Source organism: Microcebus murinus, chromosome 3 (assembly GCF_040939455.1).
Source record: "Microcebus murinus isolate Inina chromosome 3, M.murinus_Inina_mat1.0, whole genome shotgun sequence".
NCBI lineage: Eukaryota > Metazoa > Chordata > Mammalia > Primates > Cheirogaleidae > Microcebus > Microcebus murinus.
In genome coordinates, this window is record NC_134106.1 from 87762801 (window position 1) to 87782565 (window position 19765).

Consider the following 19765-nt stretch of genomic DNA (forward strand, 5'->3'; position numbering starts at 1 on the left):
AGTCATCAAACGCTGTTTCACAAATCAACCTATGAATTTTCCTCATGCTTATGTTATTGTAGACCAGAAGTGACATTTTTTTTAATAGAGAATATAGCAAATAGGAAAAAAAAAACCATGTAGAAGAAAATAAAAATCAACACCACAGGTTACATTTTGGTTGACTTTCATGTACATACGTGTATCTGTGTATGAAGATGTATGCGTACGTTTAAATATATGTATGTATAAAAATAATACAAAAAATGTATAGGGTTTAGATGTTACAAATATATTCTGTATCTTTAAATATTATTCAAAAAGGTTATATTTATTGGTTAAATAATATTTCGCAGGGGGGCATTTAGGTTTTGCTAGTTTTGACTATTGTACATTATGTTGTAATGTGCATTTATTCTTGCATTTTAAATCTCATCTCTGAAAATTTCTACGGAGAGACTTTATCAAGAGTAATGAAGGGGTCAGATAACATGAACATTCGAGTCCCATTGTTGTACATTACTCAGTTGCTTTCTGGATGGGCTGAGTCAATTCATACGAATTTATATTCTCATCCATAGAGGATGAAGTAACCATCTCTCTGTATTTGACCATCATTAAATCCATACTTTGCAACCACACTGCCTACTTGCCCCTTGATTCCTTATTTTATCCATTTTACTTCCTTGATGTCTAGTAAGATTGAATTTTTTTTTTTTTTTTTCCAAAAGGTTTTGGGCCATTTGCGTTCCTTCCTCAGTAAGTTGTCTGTACGAGTCTTTGCCCATTTTCCGACAAGGTCTTTGCAGAGCCTTGGTGTTCGCCCCGGGACAGTATGCTTTTGGAAGCACGTTTTCCCTAGGTTTGGGGAAGTGATAGAAAAAGCCCCAAGGCAGTGGAAAGCTCCAAAGGATGCTGCTTCCAGGAGCCGACTTGTTTGTGTCTTTAATAATCCCGGCCCTTGCATTACACCTTTCCTCCGAGGCTCTCAAAGTGCGTCACAGGAGCAATTAACTGAGCATCGCAACACACATCAGGTGTAAATATTTATGAGGCCTATTTGGTGGCTGGGACACCGGGCACAGAGTAGCTAAGCAGTGAGACGTTAGTAACCAGGAGACCCCAGTTAACAGGTTCGGCTTCCAGCCTGTTCTGTCGCCTTCTGTTCAGCATGTTCATCCTCAGAGCGACCCTGTGGGGCAGCTGTCAGGGCCTCAGCTTCACAGAAGGGGAAACAAGGCACTCAGACAGCTCAAACTTGCCCAGTCCACAGAGCCACTAAGAGTGAGGGATTTGGCAGCAGCCTCTCTGCCCCGTGGCCTGCAGGAGGCGGCCAGTCGGCTTCAGAGGCGCCGTGCAGCTGCGGCCTGGGAGCCCCTGTGGTTAGCTGTTGGCGTCCTTTCAAGTTGCCTGCGATTCTGCAGAAATTAACAGGAAATCAGCCGGTGAGGAGCAAATCATTTATCTTGGGCCCGAGAGCTCTCTCGACACTTTAAACATATGGTCTCTTCCATGATGTCTTGGTCTTTGATTAAGGCCCCCAAAGCCTCCTCAGACTTGTAACTCATGACATGTGAAGTGAAAATGGTATGTTGTGACTGCGTACAACGAGCTTAACGTAAGTGTGGCGAGTCGTCCCATTTGCGAAGCGAGGCGGCCGCTCCAACACGGGCAGTGTGCAAAATTCCAACACAGGCAGTGTGCAAAATTCCAACACGGGCAGTGTGCAAAATTCCAACATGGGCGGGCAGTGTGGAAATCCAGGGATTTTGAATGAAAAGGCAAACAGTTCCTGGGATCCTAGAAAGAACTTTGGCTTTTAAATTAAGGTTCTGGCCTTCTTCTGATCTTGACCACATCTGGATTTTAGAATCAAAGACAGTACTGGAAAGCATGTTGGAAGTGATATTGTCCAACTCATTAGTTTTCTAAACTGGGGCCTAGAGTTGCTAGAGCATCATTCCAAGTCTCAGACTCTTAAAGGCAGGACCAAGGTCATTTGACATCTAAAAAGAGTCCAAAGACAAAAGAGAAGAACCAGTACTTTCGAGCACTTATTGAGGCACTGAGGCAGGTTCAAGTCTGGTTGGTAGCCATTTTATTCTCATGGGCCGGTTCAACCCACTCATTTACATTTATCTTCACAATTTATTTTTTTCCAAGTCGACTTTTTTTATTTAATTTTTTTAACAAACAGAAGCTGTACATAGTCAATGTCTACAACTTAATGAGTTTGAAGATAAGTATGAACCTGTGAATGGATAAATATGACATGATACCACTTTTACAATAAATCTGAATTAGTGAAACTCATAAAAGCAAAGTGGAAGGGTGGTTGCCAAAAGCTGGGGGGAGGAAGAAATGAGGAGGTACCAGTCAAAGGATACAAGGTTTTGGTTATACAAGATAAGTATGTCTTAGAGAGCCACTGGCTAGCATAGTTTCTATAGTTAACAATACCTTATTGTATACTTAAAATTGTGCAAGAGAGTCAGTGTTGTGTTGTGTTCTCATCATACACACACGCATATGATAAATACAGAGGGTGGGAGGAAACTTTCGGAGGTGCTGGGTAGGTTTGTGGCACAGCTTTCAGCTGGTGGGCATTTGCAGCTCCACTCTGCAGAGGCAACTAAAACTTTAGAAGGGTTCAGCAACTTGCCTGAAGCAGCACAGCAAGGAATTGGCAGAGCTGGGATTTGTCCAACCTTAAATCCCTACTTATTTACAAGCCTGTAGACTGCAGTGTTCTCTGCATCTGGGAGCTTCCTCCCAATTGTCAAGGCCGTCTGAAAGTGGCTTATCTGATCCTCTCTGCCTCTCAGTGGGGCCCCGGACTGATGGCGCTCATTCATATGTCACATCCTCTGGGATTATGCACCCTGGGGCTCTCCTTGCGTCAATGCAAGCCAAGTGAATTAGCAGAGGAAGCATCAGCAAAACCGGGCCGTGTTGTTATTCCAGCTGAGCCCGCTGCTGTGAGCGAGACCTGGGGAAACAAAGGGGGGGAGGGCGGAGAGGAAGGTGGGAACCAGCCGCCCAGGGCCCAGGAGGTGTCCCCAACACGGCGGATTTGTCTGTCTGGTGTACAGAAGGACGGTGTCTCAACACTAGCAGCGAACAAGCTCTCTGAAAAGGCTCCTGTGTTAACACTCTGCAGCATGACAGCCCGGGGTGATTAATGAAAGATGCTGCCAGCAAACTTCATGCAGATGTGACGTGCTCTATCTGTGCTCGGGCAAGGCCCACGTGTTAGCGAGCCTTGCCAGGGAGTTGCAAGGAGGCACCCCCAGCTGCCTTTCATCAGCATCATAACACGGCCACGTGCAAACAGGCCACAGCTGTATGGCATTATGGTTTGGCAGCCACACTCCTGCCCTCCTTATCCCTGCTCCCTTCCACATCTGGGCCCAAGGGAAGCAGGTCTTCCTTCCTCTGTATTTCCGGTGTCTACAGGCAGGTGTCAACACGGTGGCGAGGGAGTTTACAGAACGGGAAACAAATAAGGCTGACCCTCGGAGGTCTATGGTTTTCAATATTTAAAGCTCATTACAAATACGGATTTTTAATTCGAGATTATTTTTAATTTTTAATACTTTTAAATAATTTAAGACCTTTAATAATTTTTAAAGGATACCGAAGTAAACTCGTTTTCTCTCCTGCTGCCTGGTAGAACGGGATTTGATGAAGTAGGCAGGGTGTACTTGTGTTCCATTTATCCATGGGAACAAAGTGTGGATGGTGTGTTATTCGGGTCCCATAGAGACGGGATTTGGCCCTGTCTCCAGGGTCAAGCTCCTGGCATGGAGACGAATAACTCATCGCCCCCTCGAGTGTGGTGTGCGGTCTTCCCTGGGTCTCCCCAGGCACTGCCTGGGTCCTGAGTTCGGCAGCAAAACCCTTGGGAAATGATCGGGGTGATTTCACTCTGCCAGCCTTTTGTCTTTCCCAAACCTCCAAGACTAACTGGCTCAACTACACGTTTCATTTTAAATTCTGCCCTGGAAATTAGAAGGCTACTCTCGAATAAAATCCCCCAATTTTTGAAAGACAATTGATATTTCTAAGAGTCACTAACCTCATTTTTAATATGATCTAGAGAGAAATGAAGAAGGATCTAATGTTTCTAAATTCATTCCCTGCCTCTGTCTATTTGAATGTATTGTGTTGGGAACTGAGCACTTTACAAGAATGATTTTACCCAAACCTCATAGCAATTCTTGGCGGGCAGCACCTTTATCTCAATTTTAGGGCCATTGTAGAATACTACTAGCACCAAATGGACATTACAGACTATGAACTAACCCTTTCATTTTACAGATGGATTGACTGAGGTTAGCCCCGGGGAGCCACAGCCAGCCTGTCTGATGGTAGATCTCAGCTTCCTTCCTGTCCACCACTCAGAGGTGGTGAGTTCTCATCAGGGAGCTGTGGGGCTGCAGTTTGGAGATGCACAGTGTACTCAGAGAGTAGGGAACCTGGGGAATGAACTAGCAAGGTCTGTGTCATCCTGGGGGCAGTGTGGAGCTTTGCCAGGCATACGGATAAAGGATGCTCAGAACTGCATCTCAGAAAAGTAATGTAGGAACACACAGGCTGGATTGGGGAGGAGAGAAGGACTGGGCTTTATAAAGTCCAGAGGAAAGGTAGTGACAACCTGGATGGTGTTTTTCTTGCTTCCCAGGTAGCCACCAAAGCTTTTTTCTCATCACCTGGGTACACATCCCTGACACCTATGTCATTGGGCTCACACTCACATAACTAGAACAGAGCCAACTTGAGCTCTCAGACTTCCTAAAAGGGAGACCCAGTGCCTAATGCAGTGCCCAGAGCATGTGCACACCCGTGTGCTGGTGAAAGAGTATGAATGCGTGAATGTCACGCACACATGCACAGAGAAGCATAGAACTGAGGAGCACGCCAAGAGCGAGATACCTAGAGATGCCATGCAGACCTGACTGGGTCTATACACAGGCCTGCCCTATCCCAACAAGGCCAACGGTATGCCTAGCGCATAGTAGGAGCCGACTCAGTGTGTGTACACAAATGCCACTTACGTTTGCCATGGAATAAGTTGCATGTTTTGTTACAAATTACGGATTGGAGGGTATCGCCTGACTGATGCAACTCACCCCAAGGTGGAATCAGGCCAAGGTTCATACTTAATAAGTGAATAAATGGTTTCATTCTTTGTTAAAGACTTTTCCAATTAGTTTCATGAACCCACTTTTTAAATCTATTTTGGTTTTATAAAAATATTTGGGGCATGCAACTCCCTGAAATGATCCTGAGGAGAACACTGGACGTGTTTGGTGCCACCCAGAACTGTAACAGAACTCACACCTCCGCAAGGGCCGGCCCCACTCCCACCTCCTCGGGAACCTGCCCTTTCCCGGGTCCACCTGGACTCTTCCCTCCCCTGAGCTCTTGGGCCATTTCTTGCTCTAATAATATAATTAATAAACATAGAAGGTGGTATGTAAGTACATAATTATGAATTTATTATTTGAATCTCATATTGTTAAATCTTACTTGTTTATTTTTCTTTTCTCAACTAGATTTTAAGTTCTTTGAGGATAGAAAACATGTCTTTGTACGCTATAATCCCTCTCATATAAGTTATCAATGCTCCTGACAAATATTAAAACATGAAAACAAAAATATTTGGCATTTTACTGGGTTTGACAGCAGACAAATAAGAGAAGCGGGATGATTTGCCATGCCTTGTTTAGCCCAGGTGGGCAGAACAACTCCTGAGTCCAAACTCTCCTCCACCCTCTCTCTTACCCTCCCTTACTTGGTCTCTGCCTTCTAACTCCTCTTCTCTCCATCCTTCTTTCCCATTAGGTTTCTTTTCTCATCTATTTAAGTATTAGTAAGTTTCAGGCACTGTACGAGGCTCTAGGTATACTACAAGCTACCAACACCCTGGAGTATCATCACCATAAAACCCTAGTAGGTCCTGACTTTATTTTCCCTTCTCCCTCCCCTCTCTTCAGCCAATGTTTACTGAGCATCTATCATGTAGGAGCCCCTGTGGAAAATTACAGGAAGGTGTGTGGAGCACTATGCTGCATTTGATACATCCTGTGTGGAAGAACCATGGGGCTGCCATAAAGCTCTCTGCTTGTGAGATCTTTCTGGAGGACACTGCCTTGTGCATAGCAAGGTGGGCCAGAGCAACAGATGCGTCTCTTATGGATCTCTCAGTGCTACGGAGTCCCAGGGCAGCTGCAGAGCAGGTGGGGCAAGACCAGAGCTGTCAGGAGGGCAGACAGGCAGCAGTGGCCGTCGGACTCCCAGGCATGCCTGGCTAGAGGGGCCCAGGAGAGGGCTCCTTGTGCACAGAATGGAAGAGACCTCCTGTCTCCAAAGGATGAGGACTGCCTCTCCTGGGCCCCTAGAAATTATAGCCACCTGCACCTTGTCCCGCTGGAATTAACCATTGCTGCAGGTGCTAGTGGCAGAAGGAAAAAAAAAAAGTCAGTAGTCAGTGAGGTGATGCACTGGGAAGGGTCTGAACGTGGAAAGTGAGAATGGCGGCACTGTTAGTACTGACGCTGTCAAGAGTGGAGTAGGAAAGGGGGGCTTGCACTTGGAAAACGAAGCCATAGATTGGAACCTTGGCTCTGCTGCTCGCTAAAGTCCTTCACTTCCTTGATCCTATGTCCCTCATGTCCCCATTGGGCCTGTGTCTGTTTCAGCCACGGCACGTGGCATGGCTTTATGATCTGTTATAGGTGGCATTTTGTGGTTCCAAGCTCACTCTCCTGTCCCCGCCATAGACGGGGATCCTGATGGCAGGGCCTGTCTTGTTCATCTTTGATTTTCCCAGTGCTCAACACAGTGGCCTTTAGGGCACTCATGTAAGAGGTCAGACATTCCCCAGTGGGAACAACAGCTCTCACACCCACCATCTCCCTGGCCCCATCTTCTCTCTTCTTCCCTCCCTCCCACTTACTGTCCCTCAGCCAGTGGGGGCAGAACACTATGTGAGCCCAGAGGCCTCTCCCCCAGCTCCAAATCTTGCACTCGAGGTAACAATGGTTCCAGCTGAAGCTTCCAAACACCAGTGCGATCAGACTGTACCCAGAGGGCTTGTTCGAACACAGGTGCCGGCTCCAGCACTTGCCTTTCTGATGCTGTTGGTCGGAGTTTGGGAATCTGCATTTCTAAGCTCCTGGGAGATGCTGATGCTGCTGGACCCAGGCCTAACTCTACGAGGCAGCGCTGCATCAGAGACGTGGCTGTGCTTTTCAAGAGTGCAATGCACACGCCCCTTCTTCACCGGGGGACTCTCAACATGAGCTATTAGTGACCCACAGAAACAGAAACCTAAATTCATATGTATACAAAGTTTTTGTTACTTAGAACCCGGAAAGAGCGCTTGATTTGAAGTCACACTCTGAATTTAAGTCCGCTTGCTAGCTCTGTGCTGGTGACCAAAACATGTCATCTCTCTCAGCGCGGTTTTCCTTATCTATAAATGGGAACAATGATACCTACTTCAGAGCATTGCTGTGAAGGGTGGATGCCAAAGTTCCTTCCATGGTGTCTGGTACACATTAGGTGCTCAATTATTGATTTGAGTTTGCACTTAATTGGAAAAGATCGATTGCTACGGTTCTATATATACATGGGGGACAGCACAAAATAGAAGCGGGTATAGGGGATTTAGTCAGATGAATTCCATGGGACATTATAGGACACATCCATCTCCATATTTATTGCAGAGAGGTCACAGACAATGAATGTGCACTTGATCTGTGTTCTTGGAGAACCTCTGGGTCCGTGTGTTCTGGGTGGGGCCCCAGCACTCAGCATTTTACTTTGTATGGTAGCAGGAGGTCAGTGCCCGTTAGAGCTGGGGGCGGGTGGCCTGGGGGTGGGACAGCCTTCTGCACCTGCCAGGAGAGTTAACTGCCACACTCCACTTAGCAAGAGGGCAGCAGCATGGACAACCGGGAGTTCTGAACGTGTTATTTCATAGGATTAACGATCATGTCTACCATTTACCATACCACACTAGCCATTTAGCCTTGGGGGAAGTTATTCACCCTCTCTGGGCTGCATTCTTCTCTCCTGGAAAATGAAGACTAATAAGAATGTGAGTTTTGGGATCTAGTGAGAGCTGCGTATGAAGCTCTTAGAACAGAGCCTAGTACATAGTGAGCACTCAGTGACTATGAGCCTGTGCTATTTATTGAGAATGTACTATGTTCCAGGCACACTACAGGGGGCATTCTTTTGTTTTCCAAACACTGGCCCTGCTATGGGTTCAAGGGATTCAGAGGTGGACAAGAGAGTCTACTGTTTCAAATATCATTTTTAAGCAAGAGGAGCTGGAAGGGCAGGAGGCTTCTGGTCAGCCAAGATTGCAATCCAGGCCCCCTGCACTCACTCACTCTGCACCGCAACGCTGCCCGTCAATATCTTCCTCCTTACCTCCATCGCTAAATGCCAATAATTATAATTTCTATGGGGATGGATACATTGGCTTAATAGTTATGAAAGGAAGATGGTTGAACCAAAAATGTATTTTTCAGACATTTTAGTTTGATTTATATATCCCAAATACTAATTTATATTCATATAATACTTTCATTATAAAATATTCAGTGGTATAGAGATTTGTATGTATATGGGATTTTTTTTTTTTTAATTTGGGTTTATAAACGGTTTGGAACAGGTTTCAGAAACATCGTCTGTTGCTCTTTTTAATATATCTCGAGCATGCTATGACACATTCTGAAATAATTTGCTTTGGAGAAAAAGCACTGCTCTTCTCCCTCTGTCTTTTTTTTCCCCCAAATGTAACTGTAAATATTACTTTGATGTATGTAATTGCTTCAACCCACTCCATTTGAAGGAAGGCTTCTAACCCTTCCATCTCGCATCTCTTGCTATTGTCAAGAAATAAGAAAAATGGACTTGCAATGCATTATTCAAATGTATTTAATGTAAACATTAAAGAAGTCTGAGAACAGCCACAAATTTTCCTTTAGTTAAAGTGGTTTTGAAAAATACCTCAAATACTCTGTCTTATTCACGCTGCTTAGGGAGAATATTCTAGCACATCTTAGGATCCCAAGACTGCTTGCAGTGTCTGGCACATAGTGGGGACTGAAGGATGTTTGGTTGGTGGACTTGAGTGGAACTCAATTGGGCTGTGACCAATGGTAAGTCAAAGGGCCCCTTGGCCGTCTCTAGGTGGGCTTGGCCAGGAAGTGCCGGCTGGGTGCAGGACAGACCTCTCAAGCGTCCTGAGTGTCAGGAGGTCCCCAGGGTCAGTCCACTGGTCAGTACAGGTCAATGCAGAACTGAATCTGACTCTGGGCTTGCTCTCTTATCAGTGATTTAATCAAGTTAGTTCCTATTTCATATCAGTTCTGATTCTGACTAGTCCGTGAGCCCTTTGAGGGGAGGGCTTTGTCTTTTGTCTGTGTGTTTTCAGTAGCCTGCGCAAGTCTTGATGCCATAACCGCTTCTTAAATGATTTCCTCAACTGAAGGACAAAGAAAAAGAATGACACGGGCACTTGGCTCTCAGATGCTTGCTGTGAGACTCCATGGGGGGCTCGTGGTCTGCCCCATGACCATTGCTTCAGTCATTCTCTGCCAGAGGAATGGACGCCTCCCCCCCAGTGGCTCCCTCTTGGGCTATTTAGAGATGTGGGTGGCTTGTGGGCATAGGCTTGGCCTGCAAAGCTGTTTAGAGACCTGGGTGGCTGGTGGGCATAGGCTTGGCCTGAAAAGCTGTTTAGAGACCTAGGTGGCTGGTGGGCATAGGCTTGGCCTGCAAAGCTGTGGATGCTGGGGGCTCCCCGCTGGGGAGGCTGGGTCTGTGTCACACATCGGCTGGCATTTAACCCCCATCAAGTCCCTTCTCCCGCACCTTGGTCTCTGTGCAACCTCTAAGATCACTTCCAGCAGCGCCATTCTATCCCATGAACATTGTCTGTGTGTGTGAACGTGTTTGTGTGTGATGGTCAGCTTATTGGCCTCAGAATTAAAACTTTTACTCTCTATTAATAAACAAATAAATATTCTGACCTATTTTTCGGCAGAGCGAAGTTCTGGAATTTCAAATCACTGGATCCTTCTTTTGTTGTCCTTCCATTGCCCCTGGGATGAAAGAAAATAGATTATAGCTGGGAAGGAGCAAGAAGCTAGGAGGAAAAATTAATTAAGTGCATTCATTCATAGAAACAACCACCCAGATTTAAGTAATTACGTCTCACACATAATTCTGAATCTCGCTTTGCATTTCTATTGGGGTTTTAAAAAATCTGTGTTTAAAGTAATGCAATTATTATTATTTTTTTTAATGTAAGAGCTTTGTTTTGCAGGGGGCAGCAGTGTGGGGCGGAAGGAGCATCCTACTCAATAAGAGTATCCGGGCTGCCTTGCCCACAACAGCAGGGTGACCTTGGTACCTTCCACCAGTATCTGTCTCATCTGTCAGACAAAGAGCATCATACTTTTGCCACGTGGTTGATGAGATGCTGTTTAGGTATTGAAGGGACGCTAACCATGAATCAGGTCATGTTCTGGATGCTCACCTATCTTAGCTGAGTTTGAAAACTGTCTGGCAAAGGTTACCCAATGTAGGAAGGCAGACTGTTTAGCAATAGAAACTCTGACTCGAGTAATATTTATTGAACTCCCATATAATTTAGGTACTTTTCTAAGGCACTTTCTATAAAGATTAAATTATTTCACATTGAGTTAATTTGTTAACATTCATTAAATACATTCATTATCATAAACCATCATTGTTATGCATCCCTACTTCATTTAATTAGCCAAGTTTAACATACTTTCTTTTCTTTTGCAGGCATTTTGTGAGCTCTATCAAACGCTGGCTGGTGATTTTTTTCCTCGACAAATGCTTCTTGACAACCACCTTGTTAGCTCATCTAACCTCATCGTTCTTCCCATTCTCTCTGTATGAGCCAGACTTGCCTCTTCTCGGTCCTTGGGAACTTCTCTATTCTTTCCCACAGGGCTCCTTTAGGTTCTGTTCCTTCTCTCACTCTCGGACGGCCTTGTCTTCCTTCTCGTTAACTGCAACTCATACTTCTGAGTTCAGCTCAAGTGCTACTTTCTCAGAGAACCCTTCCTGACCTCTCAGACTGGCTCCTTTACAGCACTTGTCTGAGATTTAAGTTTACTTTTGTTTTAACTTGTAGCTTGTATTCATGTCTCTGCTCCATGAGAGCAGAGGTTTGCAGGACTTAGCATTCCTGGAGCCTGGGTCAGTGCCTGGCCCACAGTGGAGCTTGGTGGACATGCATGAATGTGCACACAACGAAAGGACTCCGGGAGATCTTTCCTGATGACTTGACGCTCTCTCTCCGTCTGGGATTTTGTGCATAGCCCATAGAATACAATGTGATAAATAGAAAAAAATACCAGTGAGCTGTTTGGATATATTTTGCCACTGTGTAAATTGACCACCTAGAAAGATGATGACATTATTTCATTATTACTCATTCTATTTTTTCCATTGTTTAAGTATTTCAAAATTATTTTATTATGATATTATTTTGTGAATTTAATTACTCATTGTTTTTCTTTTTCCTATCTGGGTAGAGCTTGATTCATAAACCTATATCTGTACTCTGTCTTCTCTTCTAAGTTCTCGACATGAACATCAGACTATTTTTTAGGCCCTTCTAATTGGTGTTCTTCCAGCAAACTCAGGCCTTTTTCCCAGTAAAAGTTCCATTGCCCATACAGTTTCCAAACCAGCATCCTGGGAACCAACCTTGAGTCTTCCCTTTCCTCCCCTCCGTCCTTACCATCTCTCTGGTCTGTTATCAGTTCCTAACCATCAAATTCTCCCAATGCCTCTGGACTCTGTCCCTTTCTCTTCCCCCATAAGCTATACTCAGTCTTAGGTTTGCTTTCAGTATTTCTAGCCTGGCTGCACACATCACCCCTTCTAATCTCCTTGGCCTCCTGGAGCCCAACCCACCCACCAAACTGCACCAAGATAAACCTCTCTACTTAGCAGAACATTAGCAAGGCACCTCCTTGCTTGAAAATCCTCACAGTTCTGCATTCTGTCGGATAAAACTCAAACTGTTAACCAGGACAGCCAAGATCCCCGCCCCAGTGGTCTTGAATCCAGTTCTGTTGTGTGTCCTCATTTCCTGCCGCTCTCTCCCTGCTAAACTCCCCACACTGTGGCCTCTGGGCCTTACTTTGCTTTTTTCTTTCATGCTTTCATACCATTGATCAGATTATCCCTTTTGCCTCCTTTGGATCTGCAAAATACTTTCCACTTTTCATGATCAAGTTCAAATATTTCTTCCTATGAGTTCTTTCCCAGTGCTTCCTCTTTGAGTCCCTTTAGTACTTTTGCACACCTCGGTTTTGCCATTCATTCCATTTGTTCATGAGTCAATTCATTCACTTCTCAAAGGATAGTTATTGGGCCTATTCTGTATGAGGCAACATGCTAGGCAATGAGAAACAGAGATTAAAGATGGAAGATGGAGCCTGCCTCATGGATCTTTTATTGTATTTGGGGAAACAGGCCATACACATGTAAACAACATTGCTTTATGATACGGCCCTATACATGCCCATATATATGTTCATGTTCCCTTCTAGTAGGAGCCTCCTAAGGGTGGGCCACATGCTGGGCATCTATTTTTATTCTAGAACACTGGCTAACTGATGCCTTCATGCTAGGAGGAATGTTTCTAAGATAGGGAATAGATACATAAATAACAGATCAATGGCTGCCAGTCTGGGTTCATATCCAGTAGTGAACCATGGAGTTAATCGTGCAGAGTCCTTTGAATCTCTCTGATGCCAAGGGAATTCTGACCTATTCCTGCATTGAGAAGGAGCCCTCGATTTTATCATGTCTCTGGATTTCTGTGCTCTGACAGCCCACGTAACATTCACCTAAGTGGCTTTGACCAGTCCAATGTCAGCAGGATGGGAAAGAGTCTGGGAATTCCCTCTGTCTCTTCCTGGTGCCTCACAACCCCAACAGCCCTGGGGCTACCTCTGACCCTTCTAGATGATCAGCTTTAGCTTTTTTAACTTTAAGAAGAGAGTCGAACTTTCTTTTTATTTCGTTTTTACAGCAACCTTCAGTAGTAGTAAACTGGCGGGCATCCTTCACAGTTCTGTGCTACAGAGAAGGAACCAGGAATCTGAGAGTGGAGATTCCGTTCCGAGTGACCAGGCGGGGTTGGTGGCAAAGCCAGGGCTACAGGTCACTAATCTCCTGCCCAGTGTATGTCAGCTGTGCTGCAGAGGATGCCAGAGCATGTGATTGCTTACTGCTCAGGGCCAGGCTTGGCTAGAGCAGCTGAGGAACCCATGAGAGACTGGGTGGGGTGTAGGGAGAATGGAGCATGGAGAGGAGGGGCTCTTCTTTCTACAGGGGAAAATATTAACAGTGCTGTCAAATACATCGCCATCTACCTGGACAGTGAGTAATTAAAGTCTGTTTGTTTTAAAAATACTTACAAAGAGCATCATGCATTAGCAGGTTTCCTGCTAGCGGATCTCTCTGCCTTAAATCATTCTTTAGTGTTTGGATTTTAGAGACTTTTTAAAAAAATGTTTATATTTTTTAGAAATGTTGAAAGAATGATAGTTTCCACCCATAATTTAATAACAGAAAGTGTTATTAAAGAGTGTTAGTCATAAGAGCTCAACATTGCTTGTTTTGCATTGCATTGAGATCTGACCTTGGAAGGGATGCTTAACATTCCCAAGTTGGCCACTGCACTTGGGGATAACAGTGCTGTTTACCATAGTAAGTAGATGCACGTCATCTTACATGACCTCATGGTACCAGCAATCTTTCCTTTGGGCCACTCAACCCATGCCATCCATATAGTAAAATAAATTAAATCAGTATTTTTGTAACTGCTGCTCTGTTAGCTTGTCCCTGACTCTGGTTAAGTGTCCTCCAAGGAAGAAAGCCAGGTTAATTTATTGCACAGAGAACTCAGCACATCCCAGAAAAGCTGGAAGTGCCATATATTTGTGGGGAAACTGAGGCACAAAGAGTCCTCGGTTGGATCAGCCAATGAATAGTTCTTGCAATAACCTCACATTCTCCCCAAACAGAGCACATCACCCCTGCCATCCAGCCTCTCTTCTTTGGTATCCTCCCAGCTCTTTGCAGCCACCCTAGATTTCCTTTTCCCATTAGTGTTGCCCACCTACACGACCAGACAATAAAACCCATCATGTCCTCCTCCATGCTTTTTCTAGCTCCGTCCCTTTCTCATTGCCTGTGAAATTGCTTCCTGCAGACCCTCCCTGCTTGTCGTGTAGATCTAATGGAAGCTCGTGCAGTGTAGTTGAATCAGTTTATACTGAGTGTAGTGGGTTGAATGGTGGATACTAAAATATATGGAACTTGTGCAGGTGACCTTATTTGGAAAAGGGTCTTTGACAATTTAATTAAACTACAGATCCTGAGATAAGATCACCCTGAATTAAAGTGGGCCGTAAATTCAATGGCAGGTGTTCTTCTAAGAGAAGAGAAGAAAACATAGGCGAGAAGGCCGTGTGAAGACCCCCATGAAGACCCGTGTGAAGACGGAGGCAGAGATTGCACTGATGCTGTCACAAGTCCAGGGACACCTGGAGCCACTCAGAGCTGGAAGAGGCAAGAGAGGATTCTCTCCTAGAGGCTTTGGAGGGAGACTGCCCAGCCTGCATTTTTATTTTAGACTTCTGGGCTCCAGAACTGTGAGAGAATAAACCTCTATTGTTTTAAGCCAGCAAGTTTGTGGCAACTTGTTATAGCAGCCACAGGAAACTAATACCATGAACATCTCAGCTGTCCCACGGGACAGAGAATGGATCAGACTCACATCCAAATGTGGGCAATGCAATAGATGCAATGATTAAAACAAACAAACAAACAAACCAACCCTCAAAACCCAAATTTGATTTGTGTCTGGTGAGTAGCTACCCCATAAGAAACCCAAGTGAAAGAGACACAGTGGACCTTCCTCTGTCTCTGGGAATGCAGGGAGGGGCCCCACTCTGACAATGTAGGAAGGGCTCCCAGAGATGGAGGCTGTCCAAGAATACAACCTTTCTTCCATCTGTGGATCCAACACTTTCTGACTCCACAAGGTCCAAAGCAAAGAAGGGAGAAAAGAGGGAATGAATGGAAAGGAGAGGAGAGAGGGGAAGGTCCTATAATGTGCGGAGACTCCAGCCCTCTGTCCCTTGAGCTCTCCCCACCTCCCTTCAGTCAACTTCACACTTTCTTCAATTCATTCTCCACGTTGCTGCCAGGGTCCTCATCCTAAAACCCAGTGTTCCTACTGCCAGGCCTTCCCCTCTGTCTCTGGAGCATGGAGCACAGGCCTTCCATGGCCTGGTCCCTGACACTGTCTCAACTCTCTCCCTACGGCCTCCAGTTTGTCCCAAAGGGCAGTGAGCATGGACAACTAGCCTGTCCCAGAAAGGGCCTGATTCCTCCAATCCGTGTCTATAAGCAGCGAAAGCAGCCTAAGTCACCTCCTGCATTTCCCACAGTGTCTACCATGAAAAGGTCCACAGCTGAACACTGAATGCAATTTTCTGTTTCAGACCCACCTCATCTGATCCTCTCAGTAAGGGAGTGTTGAGAGAGCTGAAGTAACCTGCCCACATCTCTCAGGGAAAAAAAATGACTTTTACTGTATTTCCATATCCCCAGTTCTTAGAACAGGGCCCCACCCACAGGAAGGGTTCGACACAGATTGGCGTGAAATGTCAGAGCTGAACTTTAATATGAGATCTGACCAACATCATGGTCCCGAGGAAGAAGGCTGAGTTTGGAATCAGTACCTGAAACAAATGATAGTGGACTAATTCACCTGTGAAAGATACTACCTGCACAGCATCTTCCTTGGGATACATCAACAACTGTTCTCAATTACTCCTATTGATAGCATTACAGGTTAAGCCTCATTCCTACTTCACAGATGGTGATCAAGAAGCCCAGAGAGGTGCAGTACATTGCCTGCAGGTGCACAGCTGCACATGTAGAGTGGCGTTCAATACCAGACACGTCTGACCCAAAGCCCATTGCTTTCTGTGGTATCATGCAGGGATTCATGGAAATGAAGAGTGGCCAGGGTCCCAGATTCACCCTGGGGATTATACGCTGTCCTTTGTACACAGTTGGTTTCCCATGCTGGTGAGCTCTGAGTCGCAGCAGATCTGTCTTATCATATCATCTGGCAATAGCGATTTTCAAAGTACTGATCAACAGATAATCAAAGCTGGAAAGCCCGGGTTGAGCCAATCATTACAACACATCTTATCTGTGCTTCCCAGGGACTCTTTGATAGCATCATTTGGCACTGGGGGTGTTTAGGTTTTGCTGTCTTTTAAGAACGTTGTGAGAATTAAATGAGATAATGCATGCAAAATGCTTAGCACAGTGCTTGGAATAGAACGATCCTCAACAAATACATAGGATGGGAGTCTTTATCAAAATTAATTCAACAACACTTCCCCTCCGCCCCAGTGCTAAGTATGAGCTAGGAAATGTTCTCAGTGCTCAGGATATATCAGGGAATGGAGAAAAGATTCCTACCTCCCATGGAATAGAGCAGATGAGGACCTCTGCCCAGGGAACAGAGGAGGCCCCCACCAACAGTACACGGGATGAATGAGGACTGTGCATGGTGACAAAGTGCTCTGCAAGAACAGTAGAGCAGGTGGGGGGGGATCAGAGCACCTGGCGTGGGTGGGCAGGTGTGACTACTCCATGGTGTGGTCAAGGCAGGCTTCACTGGAGGGGTGAGGGCAGGGGAAGGGCACTGGGTACATCAGCCACAGGGTGTCTGCAGGAAAATCTCAAAGGCAGAGCTTGGCTAAGTAGTTGAGTCAAGCTAAGGAGGCCCACATGAGCTGAGGTGAGTGCAGGGATGGATTGGAAAGACATTCCAAGAGCTTTTTGAGGGAATCAAGGCAGATATGGTGAGGCCCTGTAGACATTATCATGGTAGGGCCTCAGACAGAAGAACACAGTGATATCAATTATGATGCAATAGTCTATCCTCTGACTGCTGCCTGGGGAATAGGTATAGTGTGGAGGGATAAAGTGGAAGCAGAGAGACCTTTGGGATGCTATTGCGGTAGCAGGAGATGATGCTAGCTAGGACCGGGGTGGGAGCAGGGTGATGTCATTACCATAGTTATAGTAGTGGGGACTGTGGCAGTCTCCTACATCACCTCTCCCAACTCCATCCACAGAATTAACCTCTCCTTGATGTCTGTTGCCACAGAAAGCATTTAAAAAGCAAGTTTTTGGCTGGGCGCAGTGGCTCACACCTGTAATCCTAGCACTCTGGGAGGCCGAGGCGGGCGGATTGCTGGAGGTCAGGAGTTCGAAACCAGCCTGAACAAGAGTGAGACCCCGTCTCTACTATAAATAGAAAGAAATTAATTGGCCAACTAATATATATAGAAAAAATTAGCCGGATATGGTGGCACATGCCTGTAGTCCCAGCTACTCAGGAGGCTAAGGCAGGAGGATCGCTTGAGTCTAGGAGTTTGAGGTTGCTGTGAGCTAGGCTGACCCCATGGCACTCACTCTAGCCTGGGCAACAAAGTGAGACTTTGTCTCAAAAAAAAAATTAAAAAAAAAAAAGCAAGTTTTCCAACATCTCATGTTTTCCTTTGTTCTGCCCTGCATAGTGTATCTAACTACTTGGCTTTGTCTTTGATAGGCTGCTGGAGAGGTTGTGCTGCACCTGGAGCCTGGACCATACTGTGCCTTGGGTTCCAGGGGGAGCAGAGAGCCAGGGACTGACCAAGTGCTCTGAAGCTCAGGCCACCCCTGGTGGCGACCACCACACCAGCCGGAGGATGGGAGAGCAGTCTCTGCCTCACGGTGTGCCTGTCCTCTCCAGACCAAGATTTCTCCAGCTGTGCAATAGAATCTAGATTGTTTGTGCACTGAGAGATTCTTCTGACTCAAACTTCAGTGGATTCAGTGATTAAATTTCCCCCTCCCCTGGTAGATGTCTGGGTGAGATGTCTGCATGGTGCCTACTGGTACTGCTGGTAGAGAATGAATTTTTGTGAGATGTTAGATAAGATGTTAGATGTGTGGTAAGCAGCACGTAGATGAATGGCTCAAATAATGGTAAACCATTATTATAGAGACACCAGGTGACTTGGGTCTGTTAGATTTATCCACATAGACCTCAGCTCCCCTTAAGGTAGAGCCGAATGTCTTCCTTGGTTCTGCATATATTTATGATGCCCTTGTGTTTCCAGAGACCCTGCCCAGTAGACTGTTGCCTTTCTTTTTCAGACAGTTAAATATAATGGGCATTGAGAGCATGGGAATTGAAATTGGCTAAGTAGCAGTATCTGTTTTACAGTCTCTACGTAGTCCCGTTTCTTGCTAATCAAAACATGGTCCTCAGACAAGCAGCATTACCACCAAAAAGCTAGTTAGCTAGACCTGCAGAATCCCAGGCACCCCAGCCTTACTGAGCTAGAGCCTGCATTGTAATGAAAGGCCATGAAATCTGTGGGCACACTCAAGTTGGAGAAAGTTTATGTGATTGCTCTGGGATTCATTTTTCTCATCTGCAAAATAAAACTGATGGGAACATTTCCTTCACAGAACTGTTGTGAAGACCGAAAGAACTAATACATGGAAAGCCTTGTTGCTATTGCTTCCAATGAGTACCCTCCTTCCTAATCAGAGAGGTCATCTGGTCACTGTAAGTTCTAATGACAGAAATTAGAAGGGCGATTAGGGGCCAGTGGAGTTCTCCATGCACCTGCATCAGGTGTAGACCCCTAGGACTTACAATGGGCAGACGAGAGTGTGAGCTCATAGCTCCTGAGCAGGTGTGCTGTCTTGTCACAGTGCTCCTCCCTTTACTGACCCTCACAGTGATGCTACGGTGCAGGTACAAGCATCCCTGCTTTACAAATAAGGACATGCATCGCTGAGGTCAAACCACTTTCCCAAGGTCCACTAACTAGTAAATGGAAGTGTTCAGTAAAGCCAGAAGTCTTCGACAGAAAGTCAGTAATGAAGGAGGCATTCAACATCAGACCTGCATGGAAAAGAAGAGGGTGAGCAGTGGCTACCTTGGGTATCAGTGGTGAGCTGGAGCCGGCTTACATTGGCACAGCAGAGCTGATTTCTGCACCAAAATTTCAGGAATTTTGCACACCAGTGTTGTTAAACACAGTCATTATTAAAAGTTAAATTATATAAAATTACAATTGACGAAATTATATTAAAGGCAAAGATAATACATACACAAAATGCATCGCTTTCTAATTATTTTACTACATTTCACTATTATCTATAGACTTGATGTCATTTGCATCTATTGCATCTCTATGGTGGAAATACGCTAATGTCCATCTGTCTTCTCATCACTCTCCAGTTAGCAATGTTACATTGGTGGCCTGACATTGGCCATAGTGGGAATATTTACATTACAGATATTGGCACATGCTACAAATTAGAGTTTGATTTATGGTTTCATTGATAGATTAGACTTAAGAAAATAATGGAGGAAATGTCAATAAAACAGATTTAACTTAAAAGTGTGGGCAGAGCTTTAACAGTGAATAGCACAAAAACTGGGGAGATATTCTTCCAGTAAGCAAAACTATGCTCTGATTTAGCAATGAAGTTGCTCACATCCTTGACAAACAAGTGAAGTTCTCATATTCCTTTGTTGTTTCACTTGTTCTACTCATTAGCATAAAGGAAAATATCAACCATTATCGATGTCAGACCTATACTCATTTGTCAATTG

The 19765-nt window shown here is 45.2% G+C and overlaps 1 protein-coding gene across 1 annotated transcript in view; it reads right to left on the reverse strand.

The window, feature by feature from the left end:
* Window positions 1-16065, reverse strand: part of CLNK (cytokine dependent hematopoietic cell linker) — a 104975-nt gene extending 88910 nt beyond the window's left edge. The window contains exons 1-3 of the mRNA XM_076000455.1: window positions 15937-16065; window positions 12980-13131; window positions 10032-10103 (exon numbers count right to left, since the gene is read on the reverse strand). Of these exons, the coding sequence (XP_075856570.1) occupies window positions 10032-10103; window positions 12980-13131; window positions 15937-16065 (353 nt within the window). The remainder of the gene's footprint in view (window positions 1-10031; window positions 10104-12979; window positions 13132-15936) is intronic.
* Between the last annotated feature and the right edge of the window lie 3700 nt (window positions 16066-19765).